Source organism: Tursiops truncatus, chromosome 1 (assembly GCF_011762595.2).
Source record: "Tursiops truncatus isolate mTurTru1 chromosome 1, mTurTru1.mat.Y, whole genome shotgun sequence".
Taxonomy (NCBI): Eukaryota; Metazoa; Chordata; class Mammalia; order Artiodactyla; family Delphinidae; genus Tursiops; species Tursiops truncatus.
Window position 1 is genome coordinate 179,151,864 of NC_047034.1, and position 19,738 is coordinate 179,171,601.

The 19,738-nt window shown below is 56.5% G+C and overlaps 2 protein-coding genes across 10 annotated transcripts in view; one reads left to right on the top strand and one right to left on the bottom strand.

Annotated features, from left to right (window-relative positions):
* The window catches only part of DNAJC11 (DnaJ heat shock protein family (Hsp40) member C11), a 71,165-nt gene extending 58,459 nt beyond the window's left edge, over nucleotides 1-12,706 (top strand). The window contains exons 8-16 of the mRNA XM_033843914.2: nucleotides 1,532-1,721; nucleotides 2,245-2,330; nucleotides 2,635-2,751; nucleotides 7,707-7,862; nucleotides 8,942-9,011; nucleotides 9,791-9,848; nucleotides 9,979-10,121; nucleotides 10,823-10,952; nucleotides 11,366-12,706. Coding sequence (XP_033699805.1) covers nucleotides 1,532-1,721; nucleotides 2,245-2,330; nucleotides 2,635-2,751; nucleotides 7,707-7,862; nucleotides 8,942-9,011; nucleotides 9,791-9,848; nucleotides 9,979-10,121; nucleotides 10,823-10,952; nucleotides 11,366-11,391 — 976 coding nt within the window. The 3' untranslated portion in view covers nucleotides 11,392-12,706. The remainder of the gene's footprint in view (nucleotides 1-1,531; nucleotides 1,722-2,244; nucleotides 2,331-2,634; nucleotides 2,752-7,706; nucleotides 7,863-8,941; nucleotides 9,012-9,790; nucleotides 9,849-9,978; nucleotides 10,122-10,822; nucleotides 10,953-11,365) is intronic.
* Nucleotides 12,707-13,066: 360 nt separating this feature from the next.
* THAP3 (THAP domain containing 3) lies at nucleotides 13,067-19,558 on the bottom strand. Of its 9 annotated transcripts, XR_012328254.1 has the most exons (6): nucleotides 19,425-19,557; nucleotides 16,679-16,871; nucleotides 16,229-16,481; nucleotides 14,436-14,498; nucleotides 13,999-14,103; nucleotides 13,733-13,764 (listed from the first exon to the last, which is right to left on the bottom strand). XR_012328254.1 is itself a non-coding variant. In XM_019930944.2 (5 exons), exons 2-5 carry the CDS (start codon nucleotides 18,964-18,966, stop codon nucleotides 13,504-13,506), a joined length of 873 nt encoding a protein of 290 aa, XP_019786503.1. In that variant the 5' UTR covers nucleotides 18,967-19,015; nucleotides 19,425-19,558; the 3' UTR covers nucleotides 13,067-13,503. The 9 variants fall into 9 exon arrangements, 8 of the variants coding, with proteins under 8 accessions (XP_019786503.1, XP_004317784.2, XP_073652857.1 ...); XM_019930944.2 differs by lacking the exon at nucleotides 16,229-16,481 and adding an exon at nucleotides 18,950-19,015 and having other exon boundaries at nucleotides 13,067-14,103; nucleotides 19,425-19,558; XM_004317736.4 differs by lacking the exon at nucleotides 16,229-16,481 and having other exon boundaries at nucleotides 13,067-13,764.
* Between the last annotated feature and the right edge of the window lie 180 nt (nucleotides 19,559-19,738).

Below are 19,738 nucleotides of genomic sequence, written 5' to 3' on the forward strand. Positions count from 1 at the left end.
ACTGAGGAGAATCTGTGGGCTGTTCGTTCTGGTCGGGCCTCCAAGTGTCTGTCCGTTAAGTGGTCGCCCGAGTCTGGGTGCGGCCGGTCATCAGCTTCTGCAGGTCTGGAGATTGATTTCAGCGTAGTACCCGGCTTATCAGACTTGAGAATGCAGATTATAGAAGGGCGCCAGCTTGGTAATGTGCAGTGTCTCCTCCTCCGGGTGCCCTAGGCCCTGGGTCAAGTTACTTTCAAGTCCAAACTGGTGACGAGAAGGATATTAGTTGGTGGGTGTGGGTGAGCCTGGAGAAAGGCAGGCGGCCGGTGGGAAGTTCTCCGTCTCCCAGGGCAGTGCCTGACTTGCTGCTCTGGCCCCAGAGTCTGTCTGTCTGTCTGTCTGTCTATCTATCTCTCTCTCTCTCTCTCTCTCTCTTTCTCTCTCTCTCTCTCTAGGACACGCTCCAGAAAAATACGAAATCGTATTACTTTGATTAAACAGAGATCTCATTGTTTATGTTTTGATTGCTTTAAAAGTCACAGGGTGCCTTTTATCTCTCCTCTCCCTGCTTGCCTCCCCCGAATGGCCCAAGTGTGGCTAGAGGGGAAGAATGTGGCTGCTGTCCGGTGTGGCTGGAGTGTCAGATAAAGGGGGCAAGGTTGGGTTGGGGGCCTTTGCAGAGCAAGGAGTTGATTCCTCATTCGTGTGGCCTTGGGAAGAGGTCTGTGAGCACAGGAGCAAATGTCATCAGAGTTACCACGTGTATTATTATTTTAGGGGCACAAGCGAGGCCTCCAGAGCATAGGAAGGAAACAGGCATCTAGTGTATGACGGCTGTTCGCTGGAGGCAAGCTGCTTGCTCGTCTTTGAGCGGCTTGAGTGAAGTGCTGTGAGTTCCTTTGCTGTTGAAGTGAAATACCCCTTTTTATCCAGAAGATGGGGCTGACTCCCTCGGAAATCAACTTCAGAGACCTTTCGGGGGATGGTTTGCTAGCTTCTCAAGTAGCTTTTGGTCAATACTTTGCAGCCCTGGGTGCACATCAGGATGGAAGGGCAGCTTTGAAAACTGCACTGATGCCTGGGCCCCCACCCAAAAAGAATGACTTCATTGGTCTGGGGTGGGCCCTGGATAAGGGCTTCTCAAGACTGGCTGCACGTTTGCGTCACCTGGCTAGCTTTTCCCACACCAGGTCTATAAATCAGCACACCTGGGGGCAGGAGCCAACCATCGGTGTTTTCAGAGTCACCAGGTGAGTCCAGCGTGCAGCCAAGCTTGGGAACCTCCGCAGGTGGCTCTGACTTGCGACAGGATTGGATCTGCTGGTTTAGGAGCGCAGACATGCAGGTGCCTCTTTGGCTGTAGCTGAAGTTGGAATGGGATGGAGGTGGGGAGTGCCATTTGGCGGGTGGGTAACTGGAGAGATTCCCTGGATCGCGGGCGGGGAGCCGTGGGAGTGATGGCGAGCAGGGTGTGGGCTGGCGGAGAGGACGGGGCCTAGCACGGCTGTGGCCACTGTCATCCAGGACCCTTTCTCTCTGTGTGTCCCCCCAGCTTTGTGACGACAAACTGTGCTCTACAGTTTTCATCCCGTGGCATCCGGCCTGGCCTCACCACTGTCCTGGCCCGGAACCTGGACAAGAACACGGTGGGCTACCTGCAGTGGCGCTGGGGCATCCAGTCGGCCATGAACACCAGCATCGTCCGGGACACCAAGACCAGCCACTTCACCGTGGCCCTGCAGGTGAGGACACCTCCAGGGGGACCCTCCTCCAGCCCCTCTGTGGGCCCCTGACCACCCTCCCCCTGCTCACCCCCAAATCCAGCGCCCACATGGCCGAAGGGCGAGTTCTGTCCACCCACACTCAGGAGTTGAACGCTGTTGTTCTCAGGCCCCCACGGGAGCTGTGTTCCAACTGCCCTAAAGCAAAAGGCCTTTTTCACCTTTCTGGTGAGAGAAGCCCACAGAATTGGGGTGGGAGAGAGCCGTGGTCAGTAAGTGGCGCCCCAGCAGAGTCGTGCGTGCAGGGGCCACGGTGGCCGGGCAGGAGCGCGGGGAGTCAGCAGCCACCCTTTGGCGGGCAGCCGCTACCCTTGTGAGAGCACAGGCTCGGTGTGCAGGAGTTTCTGTTTTTCATGGGAAGTATTTGAAATCTCCCAGTTTTTAAGTATTGGCTCCTGGCAAATTTCCACACACTTCGTGGGACAGGGCGACCCTGCTCACTTCAGTCTCAGCTGCCTCCCTTCTTCCCTCTGCGTCTCCCCAGCTTGGAATCCCTCACTCCTTCGCGCTCATCAGCTATCAGCACAAATTCCAGGATGACGACCAGACTCGCGTGAAAGGATCCCTCAAGTGAGTCCTGGCCGGGCTGACGCGGGAGCACGCTTGATCTGTGTAGGGGTTTCTGGCAGTGGCGCTGGTTGCAGTAAGCTGCCTGCGGTCGCGCCCAGGGTCCGGTGTCCTGACTCTTCCTTTCATTGACCAGGGGTCAGTGGTGAACGTCCTCCCTGTGGGTGGTTGGCAGGGCAAGAGAGAATTGGGGGTAGGGGCCCCGGCCTCTGGCCCGAGTGACAGTTGCCCGTGGTGACCGGGAGGGACCCAGGAGGGATCAGAAGCGGAGGGGCCCTTGCTCGCTCACTGGGGTCTGCTCCTGCAGGGCAGGCTTCTTCGGGACGGTGGTGGAGTACGGAGCAGAGAGGAAGATCTCCAGGCACAGCGTTTTGGGTGCAGCTGTCAGCGTTGGAGTCCCGCAGGGAGTTTCTCTCAAAGTCAAGTATGTTGAACTCGTCCTTCTGGCCAGGGATTATCTGGTACCTTGTAACTCACCTGGGCTTTACCTACATTAAGAAAGGAGGAGACTTTGCTTTGTGATTCTGTTCTTAGAGATGCGGTTGCTTCTGTCTGGGTGTGTAAGCAAATGTCAAGGAGTCCAGAAGCCCGACGTTCACTCAGTGAGGTCTGAGTCTCTGCCTCAGAGAACCTCCCTGTGCCCCCCGGCCCGTCTTCCGCCCCGCCTGTCTCTTACCACCCTCTGCCTCCCCGCTGGCCCGGGTGCGGGCCCCGCACGCCCGCTCTCCCACCCGGCTGCGGCCCTCACAGTGTGACGTGTACTGCATGGTCATCGGCACAGCAGCTTCGGGTTCTCTCTACCAGATCCTTCCCGCCTGCACACGGACCCTGTCTCCCCCGCCTGCCGGCCTCACCGAGCTGCCTCTGGCTTCACCTGACTGGCTGGTTGCCTGTAAGCGGAGGCCCCACTGTCGGGCCCTGGTCGGCCTAGACTTACCCCCCGGCGGTCTGATCCGGCATCCTGGCTTCAGTAGCAACGGGCTCCGGGGACGCTCACAGTTCTAGCTCCAGCTTGGCGCTCCCCACAGGCCTCCAGCTCATAGATCCCTCGTCCTTTCCCGAATCTCTCCTCAGATACCTCACAGCATCCCCATGTCACATCTGCAGCCCCGGTCCTCCCCCTGCCCTCGGTCACATGTGCCCTTCAAAGCCTGCCGTGTCTGGAGTCTCCCCATCTCAGTGCTCAGTGCTCCATCTTTCCGTGGGTTCTGTCCAGAACCCTGGAGCTCACCTTCACCACCCTTTCCCCCCGCACACTCTGAACTGAGTGTATCTCGGAATCCTCTTGGCTCTCGTCTGAAAGCACATCCTCAATCTGACCATTTCTCACAACCTCTGCGGCCACCGTCTCGTGAAATTACTAGTGTCCTCCTGACCGATCTCCTTCACCCTTGGGATACTTTTCTCCACACAGACAGTCTTTTAAAATCGAAGCCAGTGTATGTCAGCCTTCTGCTTAAAGCCCTCAGCGACTCCCTCGACTCAGGGCAAAAGCCAGAGTCCTCAGGACCCTCTGCGACCTGGCCTCTCACTGTCCTCTCTGCCCCCTGGTCGCCCCACTCCAGCCACACTGGCTGCCCTGGGACCACACCGAGCCTGCTTCTGCTTCTGGGCTTAACATGTGCCGTTCCTCAGTCCCCGGTAACCACATGGCTGGTTCCTTCAGTGCCCTCCGGTCTCTGCACGTGTCACCCGATTGCCCTCATTGCCCTGTGAAAACTTAGCGGCCCTCACCTCACCCCAGACAGGCCGTCCATCCCCCGCTGCCCCTCATCAGAAGCGCTTTAACTTAGTCTGTTTAGTTATTCTCTGTACTCCTGCCACCTGGAACACAACCTGGCACTGAAGAGGGACTCGGTGAGCGAGAGGAAGCAGACCATGTCTCAACCGTGGAGCCGAGGCCAGAGCTGGCATCAGGCACCTCTCCTCTCAGATGAGATTTGAGGACGCCCGAGATTTAATGAAGGGTGCAGGGAGCCGTCTGGTCCCCTGCGTCCCAGTCCCTTCTCCTCCCCACCCCCACATCGGGACCACCGACGAGGCACAGTTCTCTGCGACTCTGTATCTGCCTTAAACACTCCTCCACTGCAGATGTTACGTGACATGATCTGAATTGAATTCTTATCCCAAGGATGCCACCCTGCCTCTTTGGAAAGAAACATTTTCACTTCAGCCAAGTTTCCTGTTATCAACAGGCTGAATTGTCCAAATTGTATTGGTAAATAAATGAAAGTTTTACTAGAAGGCACCTCAGGTCAGCAATTGCTAACTTTTATGTTCTGTTTATTTGATGAATCACGGTAATTGCTGAACGTTCAACCAACCTTACAGGAAAATTGTGGAGGAAAATTCCACTGGATTGTGACATATAATACTTTTTATATGTTGCTTGATTTGATTTGCTGTTCTCTTACTAAGAATTTTTGAATCTATATTTTTAAGGGATGCTGATTATAATTTTCTTTTTATCGTATATTTGTCAGGTTTTGGACTGAATTATGCCAGCCTGATAAAATGAGTTAGGAATTGTTCCCTCCTCTATTTTCTGAAAGAATTTGTGTAAGAATGGTTTTTTTTTCCCTATGTTTCATAGAATTTACCAGTGAAATCAACTGAGCCTGAATTTTCTTTGTAGGAGTATTTTTGATAATGAATTCAATTTATTTTATAAATATAGGGCTCTTCTAATTTTCTGTTTCATCTTTTTTTTCTTCCAGTTTATTGAGATATAACTGACAATACAGCATTATATAAATTTAAGGTGCACAGTATAATGATTTGACTTACATACGTCATGAAATGATTATCACAGTACGTTTAGTGAACATTTACCATCTCATATAGATACAGAATTAAATAGAAAAAACAATTATTTTTCCTTGTGATGAGAACTCTTAGGATTTACTCTCTCTGTTTCATCCTATGTCAGTGTTGTTAATTTGTGTTTTTCAAGGGATTTGTCCATTTCATCTGTGTCAAATTTGTTAGCATGAAGTTGCTCTTATACCCCCTTATCCTTTTGATGTCAGTAGTTATTTATAGATGATGTCTCTTCATTCCTAACGTTGCTAATTTGTGTTCTTTCTACGTTTTTCTTAATCAGTCTAGCTAAGGCACTTCACGTGTCAAAGAACCAGCTTTTGGTTTCTTTCATTTTCTCTGTTTTCTTTTTTTAAATAAATAAATGATTTATTTATTTGGGTCTTCGTTGCTGTGCAGGCTTTCCCTAGTCACGGCGAGCGGGGGCTTCTCTTCATTGCGGTGTGCAGGCTTCTCATTGCGGTGGCTTCTCTTGTTGCAGAACACGGGCTCTAGGTTCGTAGGCTTCAGTAGTTGTGGCACGTGGGCTCAGTAGTTGTGGCGCGCAGGCTCCGTAGCTGTGGCACACGGGCTTAGTTGCTCCGCGGCGTGTGGGATCTTCCCAGACCAGGGCTCGAACTCGTGTCACCTGCATTGGCATGTGGATTCTCCACCACTGTGCCGCCAGGGAAGCCCCTGTTTATCTGTTTTCTATTTCATTGACTCATGATCTTTATAAGAAAGCACCAAGCTGTGTTCCAGAGTAGCAGCTTCATCTCACTTTCCCACCAGCAGCTCCGAGAATTCGTTGCTTCACATCCTCCCCAGCCCTCGGTAGGGTCGTTTTTTTTAGTGTCGGCTGTTTTAGCAGATCATTGTGGTTTTGATTTGCATTTCCCTCATGTCTAAGATACTGAGCATCTTTTCATGTGCTTATTTGACATCCGTATCTTTTTTTTTAGTGACATCTCTATTCACATCTTTTGTCTGTTTTATTATTGGGTTGTTTGATTTCTTGTTTTAGTTTTGAGTGTCTATCAGTTCTGGAGTTGCTTTCATTATTATTGAAGTGTCCCATCCCTGGGTATAGAATTCAGGGTTAACAGAGTTCTCTCTCCGTACTCTCAAGGTGTTCTGCTGTCTTCCGGTTCCCTTTGTTCCTTACAAGTTGTTGGTCATTTGAAACATACCCTGCATGTAATGTGTGTGGTTTTTTTGGTTTTTTTCCTGGCTACTCAACTTGTTCACTTCTGTTTCTCGGCACTTTGACTGCTGACCTACATGTGGTTTTGTTGTATTTATGCTGCTTGGGGTTTGCTAAATTTCTTGCATCTGTAAATCTATGTATGTATTTTTGTAAAATTATCAAATTTGCACCTTTTAGGCCATTTAATTCTTTAAATATTTAATATTAAATATCTGCCCCATCCTCTCCTCTCTGGGGCCCTAATTACTCGTGTGCTAAACCTCTGGATGTCGTCTCACACGTTTCTGAGGCTCTGCCCATTTGCTGTCAGTCCTTTTTCTCTTTGTTCTTCATATTGGATCGTTTATATTAATCTATAAATTCACTGACTCTTGTCTCATATCCAGTCTGCTGTTAAATCATCAGTGAATACTTTATGTCTTCGAGCAGAGTTAAAATAGTTGCTTTAAAATCCTATCTGCTGGTTCCAACATCTGGGTCATCTGGGGTCGGTCTCTGTTCGTTTTCTTTTTCTCTCGTTGTATCTGGGTACGTAGAGTAGTCGGTATTGTATTCTGGGTATTGCAAACAATATATTGTAGAAATTCTATTTTCTGTTATGTTTTCCCAAAGAGCATGGTCTTTTTTTCCTTTTAGAAGGTCGTTAACTTGACTGAAGTCAGACTGCAAACTCGGACTCACCTGTGTGGCGGCCACTGGTAGACCAGGGGTCAGCTGGAGACCTGTGGCACATTTATACACAGAACCTGGGACTCCCCACCTGGGACTTTCCTTTTGGGGGACCCCCTCTTCCCAGCTGCAATGGTTGCCCCAAACTCTGAGGTCTGGTCCTTCAGTCCAATAGGACTGCAGATTTCTTTCCAGTTTTAATCATCCATATGGTACAGACTGAGAATTGCCCTCAGGCTAAAAGCTGTTTTTAAAAAGTATCAGGAAATTCACCAGTGCCGTTCAGTTCTTCTGCCCTTGGTTGCTATCCAGTCCCTGAAGGTGTTTGTTATGTGTGATCCAGAGTTTACAGTTGATGTCTGTGGGATGATTGGTCCAGTAGGAACTACTCAGCCATCGCTGAAAGCAGAAAGGACCCCTGGAGGAGTGGCCACTCCTGTCTCCTCAGGCCACAGTTACTTTGGTCGGGCGTTAGTCTGTTGCTTGTGGTCAGCAAGTCGTGACACCTTTCTTCCGTCACTTACACAGATCCAGCGGCTAAACCTTGGGACAGGGGACCACCCGGGAGTGGACTTCGAAGCCTCAGGCTCTCCTCCTCCTCCTGGAGTCCCGTGTATTGAGAGGTTCTCTTCCTGGGGCTGAGACCCCATTCCCTTCCCTGGGAACCTGGCTCATGTGGGCGCTCGGCTTTGTTCTGTTTTCAGGTTGAACAGGGCCAGTCAGACCTACTTCTTCCCCATCCACCTGACGGACCAGCTGCTCCCCAGCGCCGTGTTCTACGCCACCGTGGGGCCCCTCGTGCTCTACTTCGCTCTGCACCGCCTGGTCATCAGACCCTACCTCAGGGCTCAGAAGGAGAAGTGAGTTCACAGCACGGGGCGGGGCACCACTGCACCGCACTGTGCTCAGCTTCCTCATCTGTAACTGGAGGTGACGGAAGCTACCCCGCAGGGCTGTTAGGGAAACTACACGCGTTGGTCCGTGTACAGTGCTTATTACCACGGTGTCTGGTCCACAACACGTCCTCGATAAATGTTAACTAGTTCTTGTCGTTAGTTCATAGTACTACTACTGTTAACCCACATTTCCTACTTTCAAAAAGAATTGGAGTTAGTTTACAAAACTGTTGGGACTATAAACCATGACCACAGAAATGACAAGTGTTCCTTTTTCTCATTCTAACCATTTCTTTTCCTGGCACTGAATTCAGGAGGATTGGGTTCTGAGTTCTTACATACAAGGCATGCGTTAACTATAGTCTTAGAAGTCATCGAGATATAATTTATTTTGCAGTTTCTTATAGATAAGCCATTAGCATAACATTAAATCTGAGAGGTGGTTTAGATTTGTTACTTTATAATGATCTAATTTAATAACTCGTTGAGCTTAGAGAATCTGGGAGAAAGGCATGACTCTCCTCTTGGGGCCCCTCTAGCCTTTGACTCATTAGAGCTCAGGGTCCTAATGCCTCAGGAGACTTCAGGCTTGGAGCAGAGAATGTGCTGGGTCAAGTCTGATGGGACAGGCGTGTGCTTCCCTGGCAAAGTACATGAATGTGTCTAAGGTAGTATGCAGTGTCCCTGTCAAAAGGGTCATGTGATGATGCCAGGTTGGTGGCATCTCCTGTGATTCTCACCTTCTCCGCTGACCCCTTTCCTGCGATTCTTGCCGTGTGGAGCCCTCCTCCCACAGTGCTGGGTTTCCCATGTGCTCTGCGGAAGAGGTCGGGAAGAGCCATCTGGGGACAACAGGGAAGCCACACAGGTCTGGGATGAACAGATTTACTTGAGCTCGCCTTGGAAATACTGTTTAAAGTTCTAGAACGGGGAGCTCAGTAAGATCACAAGCTGTTTGCAGGCGCAGGCCCAGCCAGGGGCCCTGTTGTCTCCCTGCCGCTAACGCCGCGCTCCTCACGTGCAGCTTCTTTTTCTCGCATTAGGGAGCTGGAGAAGCAAAGGGAAAGCACAGCCACCGACATCCTGCAGAAGAAACAAGAGGCAGAAGCTGCTGTAAGTGCTGCATCACCGTCACCCTGCAGGTCCTTTGCTCCGTGGCTTCTGGGACTGTTCTGCCTGTCGTGCAGGGCACAGGCCGCTCTTTTCGAGCCCATGCTTCTTAAGCCAGGGCTGTGGGGGGAAGTGCTTCACACCCTGTATGCTGGTCTCAGGGGCCTCAGGTCTCAGGCTTTTCTTCCCCAACAACTTCCTTGGTCATTTCATCTTTTTTTTTGGCTGCATTGGGTCTTGGTTGCTGCGCGCCGGCTTTCTCTACTTGCAGAGAGCGAGGGCTGCTCTTCGTTGTGGTGCACGAGCTTCTCATTGCCGTGGCTTCTCTTGTTGCAGAGCACGGGCTCTAGGCACGCAGGCTTCAGTAGTTGTGGCTCGCGGACTCAGCAGTTGTGGTGCACGGGCTTCAGTAGTTGTGGCTCGTGGGCTCAGTAGTTGTGGTGCACGGGCTTCAGTAGTTGTGGCACACGGGCTTAGTTGCTCCATGGCGTGTGGGATCTTCCCGGACCAGGGCTGGAACCCGTGTCCCCTGCATTGGCAGGCGGGTTCTTCACCACTGCCCCACCAGGGAAGTCCCATAAGAGGGTTTTTTTAAGTGGTGGGGATTGTCCTCTTCCTTCCCTTTGAGTGAATTGTTTTTCCATGACCTATGATAGCAGTGATGTCCAGGAGAAACGGACAGTGGATGGGGCAGGGCTGACAGGCACTGGGCACGCAGCCGTGGCTCTCAACAGAGGTGGAGCCCAGGGAGGCCCTGAGGGTGGCATCCTTGTTCTTTGCAGGTTCAGCTGATGCAGGAATCTGTCCGAAGAATAATCGAGGCCGAAGAGTCCAGAATGGGTAAGGAGGCCTGGCCCCTTTGGGGACGGGGTGGGTGCTGGGGTCTCACAGGAGCGTGTGGTCCCTGCAGCCCAGCTGCACAGGGGGCCGCCCGCCACGGCCGCCCCACCCTGACCGGGCCCATCCTCAGGGCTCATCATCGTCAACGCCTGGTACGGGAAATTTGTCAACGACAAGAGCAAGAAGAGCGAGAAGGTGAAGGTGATTGATGTGACTGTGCCCCTGCAGTGCCTGGTGAAGGACTCCAAGCTCATCCTCACGGAGGCCTCCAAGGTGGGCGCTCGGGGGCCCTGGGGTTCAGACAGGAAGGGCGTCTGGGGAAGAGGGACGGACGGCGGCCCCTCGAAGGGGCCGTTTCACTGCAGCAGAACCTCGCGTGCTGCCACACTCACTGCCGGGTGCTGCCCAGCACCCAAGTTACAGCTACACTGGAGCCGTTGACTTCATCTGTTCATCTGTTCGTTGCCAGGTATCACTGAGCCCCTACCGTGCGCCAGGTACACCAGCAAGCAAAGCATACCTCCTGCCCCCAGGAGCACACACTCTGCTTATGCCTTGCCTCGTTCCAGAAGGAGCATGAGGTCGCCCGTAGCACGTTTGAGGCTCGCGGTGGGGCCCGGGGCGTGGGTGATGGAGGCGAGTTACAGCGCAGAGGAGCTCAGGCCAAAGAGCCCTCGTTCCCTGAACAGGCTGCTAGCCCCCCACCTCGGCATGGCTTCTGTGAAGACAGAGGTGCCGTTAGTGTGGCAGAAGGGGCCTATTGGGAGGGCGACGTCTAGGACTCAACAGGCAGCTTTTTGAAATTCTCGTTTCTTTTCCTCAAGCTCCCAAGTTTGCATCTTCTGTGGGCCGCTCCCTAGGGCAAGTCCAGGCCCTTCCACGCTGCTCCTCCAGGTGGCGGCAGACGGCAGTGCTGCTGGGCTTTAAACCACTGCCTCGAGTGAGAATCTGTCTGCTCTGTCTGCTTGTTACAGGCCGGGCTGCCTGGGTTCTATGACCCGTGTGTGGGCGAAGAGAAGAACCTGAAAGTGCTTTACCAGTTCCGAGGTGTCCTGCATCAGGTGATGGCGCTCGACAGCGAGACGCTCCGGATACCAAAGCAGTGTGAGTAGCTGCCCCTGGCCGTCACCCGCCCTGTGCCCGGGCCTCGGGAGGCCCTCGGGGAGCTCCGAGTGAGGGGCGACAAGCGCCTTCCCCCTGTCCTCTGCCGGGGAGCAGCAGGCTTGGGCCTCGCAACCTGCTCGGAGCCGGGAAGCGACGCCCCGAGGGAGGGGTCAGCCCTCTCCCAGGTGGAATTAGAGTGAGCTCTGTGCTTGGAAACTGCAGCTCGGGCGGCTGCGTGGGAAGCAGACGCAGCTGCTCGTTTGTGTGCTGAACCAGACGATTGTCAGCAGCTTGTACTCTGCTCAGCTGCAGGCCGGCAGCCTCTGGTCTGGTGATGGCCAAACCCCCGAAGTGGAAAGAAGGCGTGGAAGCAGTTGCCTTTGGACGCCCTGAGTTTGTCTTTTCTTTTACAGCTCACAGAATTGATACCGATGGATAAACTGCTTGAGAAACCAGATTTAAACGAGGCTACAAAAAAACCTTTCCCTGGGAGTCTACAAATTTGGAAACAGGAAAAAACTCCAGACGTCAGATGTGTTTATTTTATATTTCTGTAGAAGGTGGCACTGTATCAATTATGTGAAGGGACCCGCAGGCACCCCGCTTTCCGGGTGCTGTAGGTAGGACTGAGGCAGCCCCACCTGGACCGGAACCACAGCACGGCCCGTGTCTGTTCCCAAGGATCATGTCCTGCCAGGAAGGGCCCTGGGCCCCTGGAGCCTCCAGGTCCCTCCCCAGGTTCCTCAGCACGTGTGCCGGCTGCAACCCCCCAGTAGCTCTTGGTCTGCCGTGAGGTACTTATGAACACCTTGCCCTCACGCATAGGACTGTGAACTACTTTTCCTGAAATCCACACTGAACGTGGAAAATGAAATGGAAGGAAGGAGTCCCCACGAGCAGAATCTCCAAATCAAGTGAGCATCTGTTCGGTCAACTTCCTGAAAACCACCTTTTCCTGCTGAAATATCACTAAGTGAATCTGGAGAGGATTGTGTGGGTTTATAAATCTGCTTTTTATCTGAGAACAAATGGTTTTGGAAATTAGTCTCTTTTTTTCCCCTCCCAGAACTCAAGCCATTCCACTGGCGCCTGGCTTGGGACAGAGGGTGGAACTCCGGATCCCAGGAGCCACCCGTGTCCTCGCGGGAAAACGCGATGCCTCCCGCCCCGCCCCACACAGCTCAGCCCCACTAGAGCGCGGGGTTCAGGAGGAGAAGGGGACGCAGGGCTCCGGCGGGCGCCGCTCCCGCTCGCCGCCACCAGGCGGCGCAGCTGCTCCCACGCCTGGCCAGTCCAGCTCTTCCTCACCGGGACCCCTTTTTGGGTGTCTGCTCCCAGGACCCCCCTCCTTCACTTGCCTCTTTTGTGGATGCATAATATTTCAGGACCAGGAGCCTCCTGCACAGCCTGGCCTGTGAACAGTTACCGGAGGAGCAGAGGCCTGGCTGGTGGTGGTTCTGACAGCCTCTCTGCAGCTACTGTCAAAATCAGGCTTCACTCCTGACGTTGGTACCGGAGAAATCACTCATAACCCCCTTCCTCCACTTTTAAAACTCAGTTCAGGTTGTCCAGTTCTGTACTATTTATCTCCACTTTAAAAAGGTTTCCTGCGAGCTGCCGCTCTGAATGTACGTCATGCAATAACCGTCGCGTTAGCGGAGTGCGACCTCGGCCGCAGCCTGTGTCCCTGCCCGGCGGGCGGGTCACTGTACAGGGGACACTCTCTTACCACAATAAACCTTTCCTGAAAGCCAGGGGCAGTGTTTCGGTGCGTCTGTGTTCGCTTCAGGAGTGAGCGAAATGAGGGATGTGCCCCCGCCTCACAAGCCTCGTGCCGCCCTTTACGCCTACGTTCAAACCATGGTTTGAGCCACGGGGATCAGTTTTCTGTGTCACACATTTGCCTGAGAAACAGAGTCCAAGTTAGGAGATCACATAGGCCAGGATTCCTGTTTTCTTTAAAGGCACCTTTTTTTTGGTAGTCAGAGCTGGTCACGCCCTGCTGGCTCTTCAACAGGAAACGGGCAGGCAGTGTCAGAAGCAGCCAGGCGCGGCAGGAGAGGGAACCTCAAGCCAGCGCTCCCTTGTTTTTAAATAAAGGAGGAAACGCGCAGCGCGGTGTAGGAAGACACTTTATTACGTTGCTCACTCACACCTGGCGGGGCAAGGAGGCGCTCCCAGGACAGAAGCCAGCCTCAGCCACTTAGAGAGCCGGCCGTCCAGGCGACAGGGGGCCCACTCGCTGCCTTGGAGACTGCCAGCGCCCTACGGCCCCCCTGGGCCCAGCTGCCCCTCAAGGAAACGCGTTTCCTCCCCTTTGGGGAGGGTCAGCCACACTGGCCCAGGATGGCTCCTCAGGCTGTTGGTTCCAAGGATGCTCGCCCAGCTTGTGCTCACGGCCCCGCCCCTCCCAGCCTGAGGCCACTACCGTTCACAATAGGTGGAGCCCAGCGAATGTCAGGGCAGGACTGAAAGGTCCGCCCACAGCCAGAGCCCCGAGACCACTGCCCCTCCTCCCGGCGCCTCCGCGGAGAAGGCCCATCTGGCGGGCTCAGCTCTGCTGCCCCGGCCACAGCCTGGCCTGGAGTCCCGGCTGCCCCACGCCGCAGGCACGCAGGCGACTGGACATCTTCCTCATCACCATCCTCTGGGCCTTCAGGCGCCTGCGGAGCTTTTCATTTTCCTTTAGCGTCAGGAAGAGTTTTTTTTTCAGAGCGTCTAAGTCCAAAAGGGCGTAGCTGTGATCGGACGGCTGCGTGGGGCTGGCCGGCTGACCAGGGACCCCAGTGGCTTCCGGTCTGTGTAGCGGGACCTGAGGACAGAGGTCAGTGAGAGACAAGCAGCGGCCAGGGCGGCAGGACGCACTTCCCCAAGCCCTCCCGAAGCCCAGAGCTGCCCAGTCGCAGCTAAGTTCACGGGTGAGGTCTGAGTCCAGGCTACACGTCGTGGTGCTCTGGTTCAGGCACGTTTTCTTCCTTCTGTTTGAAGCAAATCCCCTCGAGCTGAGACCAGCCATGCGCTGCCTTCGCACCTGGCCCGGCCTCACCTGTGCTCCGGGGCCTCCAGCGTCCGGGGGCAGCTGCGGCGCTTCAAGCATCGTGTCCACCTTCCTCCCTGGGCCACCCTCCCCGGCCCCCGTCTCAGGGAGGACCTGGGAATGACAGGGCAGAGGAGGCCACTGACTGACACAGAAGCGGATCCTCCCCAGCTGTTACTTGTCTGTCCCGCCAGTGGTCCCCGCACACCACCCGGGGGCAGCCGGGGCGCCTGCAGAACAGCCACCCTCCTCCACGGCCTGGGGTCAGACCCTTAGACACGAAGCAGAAGCCAGACGTGACCAGCTGCCACTGCTTGATACTGAACAGGAAGAAGGCGGCACAGAAGGCTTTGGCTTTCCCTTTTCTAGGAAACGAGAGAATCCAAACCCAGCAGGCCAGCCTGGAGGGCAGTCCGAGCGCTCGGTGACCAGCAGGGCAGACTCACCTTTCCCTTCTCAGAGGCAGCATCTCCACTCGGGCCGGCAGGGTCTGTGTTCTCCCTCACCAGCTGCAAAAGACACGGAGCTGCTGCAGACGGGCCCCGGGGTACGGGCAGGAGGTCCGCGCGCCAAGAGCCCGCGCCAGGCCTCGTGCGCCTTTGTCCTCACGCTCCGCCGGCTGAGGCTCAAGTAAACTGCGCCCAGAACCCAGCCCAGCTCTCCTCTCACCATCCCCGGCTCCCTTCCTTCTCCGAAGGTGTTCCCAATCTCGGGTCAGAGGCCCGGTGAAGCCAGGGACCTGTCTGATTTGTACGTGTTGCCCCAGGGCCTGGCACTCTTCAAGGTGCACAGTAGGTGACTCAAAGTGGCAGCCACATAGTGGGAAACATCCAGCTCAGAGCCTGCAGCCCCCAGACCTCATCAGAGCTGAGCTGGGGCCGCGGGCGCCAGAAACAACTCTCCCCACCCCTAGGCACCGGAGGCGCCAAGGAGCAGGGCCACCGACGCCCCCCCAGCTGTTAACCTGTAATGGCTGACTTCAGGGCGAGCAGTTTACCACAGATGCGTGACAGTAACCACACTGATTGAATGGGATGGGGTGTGGGGTTCCTAAACAGCGGACATAAGTTTCAGGTCAGCAAAATGAGTAAGTCCTAGAGCCCCGTGGTACGACATCTGTGCCTACAGTCAACGATACTGTAGTGCACTGTGTTGTGCACCTCAAAGTGAGTTAAGAGAACAGATCTCATGTTGAGTGTTCTTACCACAATGAAATGTGTGTATAAAATGAAAGGCCTTCCATGTTTAAAAGAAAAAACCAAAAACTCCTGCATTAAGCGCCTAGTCGGTGCCAGGCAACGTTCTGGACGTTGGCAATAAAAGCAGCGGAGCAGAGCCCGGCCCGCACGGAGCCTCGACTGGGGCAGGTGCTCACAGGGGCCAGAGAGAGCGAGGGGCAGGACAGGAAGGACAGCAGCGGGGGCTCCTGCAGGCACTGGGAGCCTGGACTTGGGGAGGGGGAGGCCGAGAGACCGGGCAAAGGGAAGATCGAGGGCAGGGCGCTCCGGGCGTGTTTGCTGGCAAGTGGCAGACGGCCGCGCCTGCCCTTCCCTGCACCCTAGAACTCAGGGTTCCCATCAGCTCCCTCCCTCTCGTTCCCAATAAAAACAAACCAGCACGGTACGTGTGTGTTCTACTGCTACTCTGCCTCCCCGGCTCCAGTGGGCGCCGGCTCGGGCCCTCCCTCTGAAACTGGGTGCACGGCAAGGGTTTACTATGATTCGCTATGATCCCCTCACAGCTTCGAGCCCCAACTGTCCTGCCGTGAGCCCTCCTGAGCCAAACCCGCACATCCTGCCCCACCAGACACGTCCTCCTCGGCGTCCCATCGGGAAGCCAAACTCAACGTGCACAGGACCGTTTCCTCAGGGAATCTGGGACCCCTGGTCCCCGGGGGCCCAGAGCCCTGCTCTCCTGGACCACCTCCCTCTCAGCCCACCAGGGCTGCAGAGTCGGCCCGCTCCATCCCCCTCTCATCGCAGCACCCACCTTTGGCTCAGGCCACTGTGACTGCCCTCACCTGCGAGGCCACAGTGAACTCCGAACCAGCTGCCAGCCAGAGGGACCTTCCAAAGCCATGTCCCTGCCCACGGGCCTCGCCCAAAAACCTACCACCTGTCCACGCCCGTCACCAACTGGCCCCAGCGCCCTCCAACCAGCCTGAGCCGCTGCTGCTGCTGCTGAGTGCACCCAAACCCCCGCCACCGCCAAGCCTCTGCCCCGCTGTCCCCGTCCCCACCAGCGCTCCGCCTGCATCGTCCTCCTGCGCCCCGGACAGGGCTCCGAGCCGGCGCGGAGCAGCCACAGGAGGACCTTAACGGGGACCTGGCGGGTGGCAGGTCCTCAGCCACAGGCCCCCGAGCCCGGGCTGGCAACGAGCAAGAGGCGGACGAGGTCTGAGTGTGGTGCGGCAAGGAAGGTCTCCGCCGCCCTCGAGCCCACGGAAGGACGGAGCTCTCGGCACCCTCGCCCATCAGCTGCTTCCACGGCATCTGTCATGAAGCGTGACTTATTTTTAAAGCAGCTTTAAATTGCGAATTCCCTACAGCGCAGGGCAAGGCCTGCTGGGCTCCAGACGCCGAGGCCTGCCAGCGCTGCCCTGGCTGCAGTCCTCGGCCTCTGCTGTCCCCGCAAATGCCACCTGTGCCCTGCGCCCAACCCACCGCCGGGGCCCCGCGGCCGCGCGCACCTGTGGGGGGCCCTGGAAGGCGAACACCGTGGGCACCGCGTTGTGCTTCAGGTTCTTGCGGTTCCCAAAGGCGCTGAAGCACTCGGGCCGGAAGTGCTCGGAGCAGATGACCGTGTGCTGCTTGGGCTCGAAGTCGCCCCGGCCGATGTTCAGCACCCATTCCTTCAGCAGCTCTGGGCGGCTGAACGGGAACCTGGGGGCACAGCAAGGAAGCGCGAGGGATTCGCGGCACTGAACGCAGCAGCACTTCAGGGTCCCAGGGGCCTTTCACATCCCCACACGGCATTTTACTGGACAGCCTGGAAACTTCAGTAGCCTCGTTCTGTTAAACCACATCTACTTTGCCGTCGTGGCTGTAGGCGGCATCCTGAGACCGTGAACGTGGCCAAAGAGCCCAAGCAACCTGCTCCCCGAGCCACATCTGCCAGGTAGGCCACCAGGTGGGCCTCCATTCCGGCTCCGGTGCTGGGGAAGCAGGAGTGGGAGAGACAGCCCCGCCCTCACGGAGCCTACATTCTAGAACAGGGAGACAGCCGGTCCACCAGACAGACACGGACCGTGCAGGAAGAAAGAGTAGGACGTGGGGAAGGCCACCTGAGAGGTGACATCGGAGCAGAGGCTGCAGGAAGTGGGACAGAGAGCCGTGCGGTATCAGGAGGAGAAGCAAGCACGAAGGCCCCGCAGGCGCGAGGGGGTTGCGGGCCTCGCCTCGGGCAGGAGGGCTTTCCCAGAGGCTCTGGCAGAGGGTGGCAGGTGAGTCCGCCTTGGCTGTTGTAGGAGGGCCCCCGGTGGCTGGGATCAGGGTGTCAGCAGGAGGGGGTGATGAGCGGGCAGATCTGGGATGTACTGTGGAAACCAGGCAGTAAGGTTTGCCTGTGGGCCGTGCAGCAAAGGAGGGAGTTTCATGTACTAAGACTGCGGGGGAGTGCGAGGGGCAGCTCTGGGGGGTCAGCAGCTTGGTTTTCTATGTCAGATGTTAAATTTGAGGTGCATTTTACATGTCTGAGTGCTGAACGAGTGGCAGGTGGACATGCGTGTCTGGAGATGTCACTGTGGGCCCGTGCCCAGGTAAGGGTGGCAGAGCCATGAGCCTGACTGAGATGGGCACCCTGGGAAGCGAGCATGGACAGGGACAAGGCAGGGGCATGGCCCGAGCCCTGAAGTGCTCCAGCGTCTGTCTGGTGTTGGAAATGAGCAGGATCCAGCCAAGGGGACTCAGAAGGGACACTGTGACAAAGGAAGAGGCCGAGAAGTGTCCTAGAAGCCAGGTGGGAGGGGGTCTCAAGGCGTCAGCAGTCAGTTGTGTCACAGGCTGCAGAGAGATCAATTCAGATGAGGATGCACCACTGCACGTGGCATCATAAGGGCCGCTGGGGACATGACAGAGCTCATTTGTGGGAATGGTGGGGGTGAGAGTCTGACTGGAACGGGAGAAAACCAGAGGCAACGCCACCCCCAGGTACATACCCGACTGACACCTATGGATACAGGTGCTGCAAGGCAAGACCCAGCAACAATGCGCAGAGCCATGTGCCCGTAATGGCCAAAGAAGAGAGGCACCCAAATGCCCTTCAACTGTAGAACAAGTCAATTCTGGCAAACACCTTCCTAAAACACTATGCAGCAATGAAAAGGATGAGCTGCTGCTGCCAGCAACATGGAGGGCTCACAGGCACAATGTAAGCAAAGCACAGGAAAAAGTACCGCCTGTGATTCCATTCAGTGAGGTTCCAGACAGGCCAAAGCAGTCCGCCTTACCCTTGGGCACTGGGAGGATGAGGGGCTGGAAGGGGGAGCGGTCGGGGTCTCCTGGGGGCTGTGATGTTCTAAATTCACGGCAGTCACACGGGCTGTTCGCTTTGTTAAACTGGTTGGGCTGTGTGCTCATGATTTGTGCACTTTTCCGTCTGTGTGTTACATCTCAAGAAACACATTCACTTCGAAAAAGAAAACCCTTAATAGGAGGAGAGGAAGTGGAGACAGGAGAGCGGCAGCCCTTTGGAGTCCCGCTCTGAACAGGGCAGAGGAAGGAGCCCTGGCTGGAACCTGAAAGAAAGCGTGCGACACTCGACCGATGGGCAGGCGGCCGTTCACTCGGCCGGTCCGGCAGGCGGGGCGCGCAGGGACCGACTCCAAAAGCTCCGCCGTCCTCCCGGGGCTCCCGCAGAGCCCTAGGTCCCGGCCCCGCGCGCCCACCCGCTGGAACGTACTCATTCCTCCTCCCCACCCTTCCTTCCCGGCATGAGGCCCGGAGATGTGAGCACCGCACACCTGAGAGACGTCAGCATCGCTCATCACGCAGCAGATACTGAACACCTACTACGTTCCGGGCAGCATCTGAGAACGAGATACAGTCCCCGGGCCGCGGAGGGGACGCACACCAAGTAACCGCAAGGGCGCAGCGCTGAGCGCGCCCCAGGCCCGCCACGGCCTCCCCCGCGCGCGGCTCCCCGGACCGGCGGGAGGCTGTGCGCCGGAGGGCAGGTTACTCAGCCTCTCCGACCGTCTCCCCGCGCGCCCAGGCGGCCGAGGCGGCGCCGGGCTTCCCGGGCTGGGACCTCGCCGGTCCCCGGGCCGCCGCCCCTCCGCGAAGGGCTTGGCCGCACGCCCTCGGGCCTCCCAGGGACCGGGCAGCGGCCCCGGCGTCCCCACCCCCCGCGCGCCAGGCCTGGGGCTCCGGCGGGGGCCGCGGCCGCCGGCCCGGGCGAGGCGAGCCCTCGCGCCCCCCGGCGCCCCCACCCCTCACCGGTGGAAGGTGAGCTGCTTCCTGCGATTGCTGTAGCGGTTGCAGCACTGCCGGGCCGCGCACGACTTTGGCATCTCCAGACACCAGGCCCGGCTGCCCCTAATAAAGATGGCGGCGGCGGGGCTTGAGGGAGGGGCAGGGACACCAGGAGGGGCGGGGTCATGGGACGGGGCGGGGTCATGGGACGGGGCGGGACTGGCGAGTGGAGGCGGAGCGAATGGGGCGCGGCCAGTAGGAGAGGAGGGGCCTGCGGGAGGGGCGGGGAGGGGCGGGGCCAGCAAGGAGGTTGGCAAGTGAAGGCGAGCCGGGCTCTG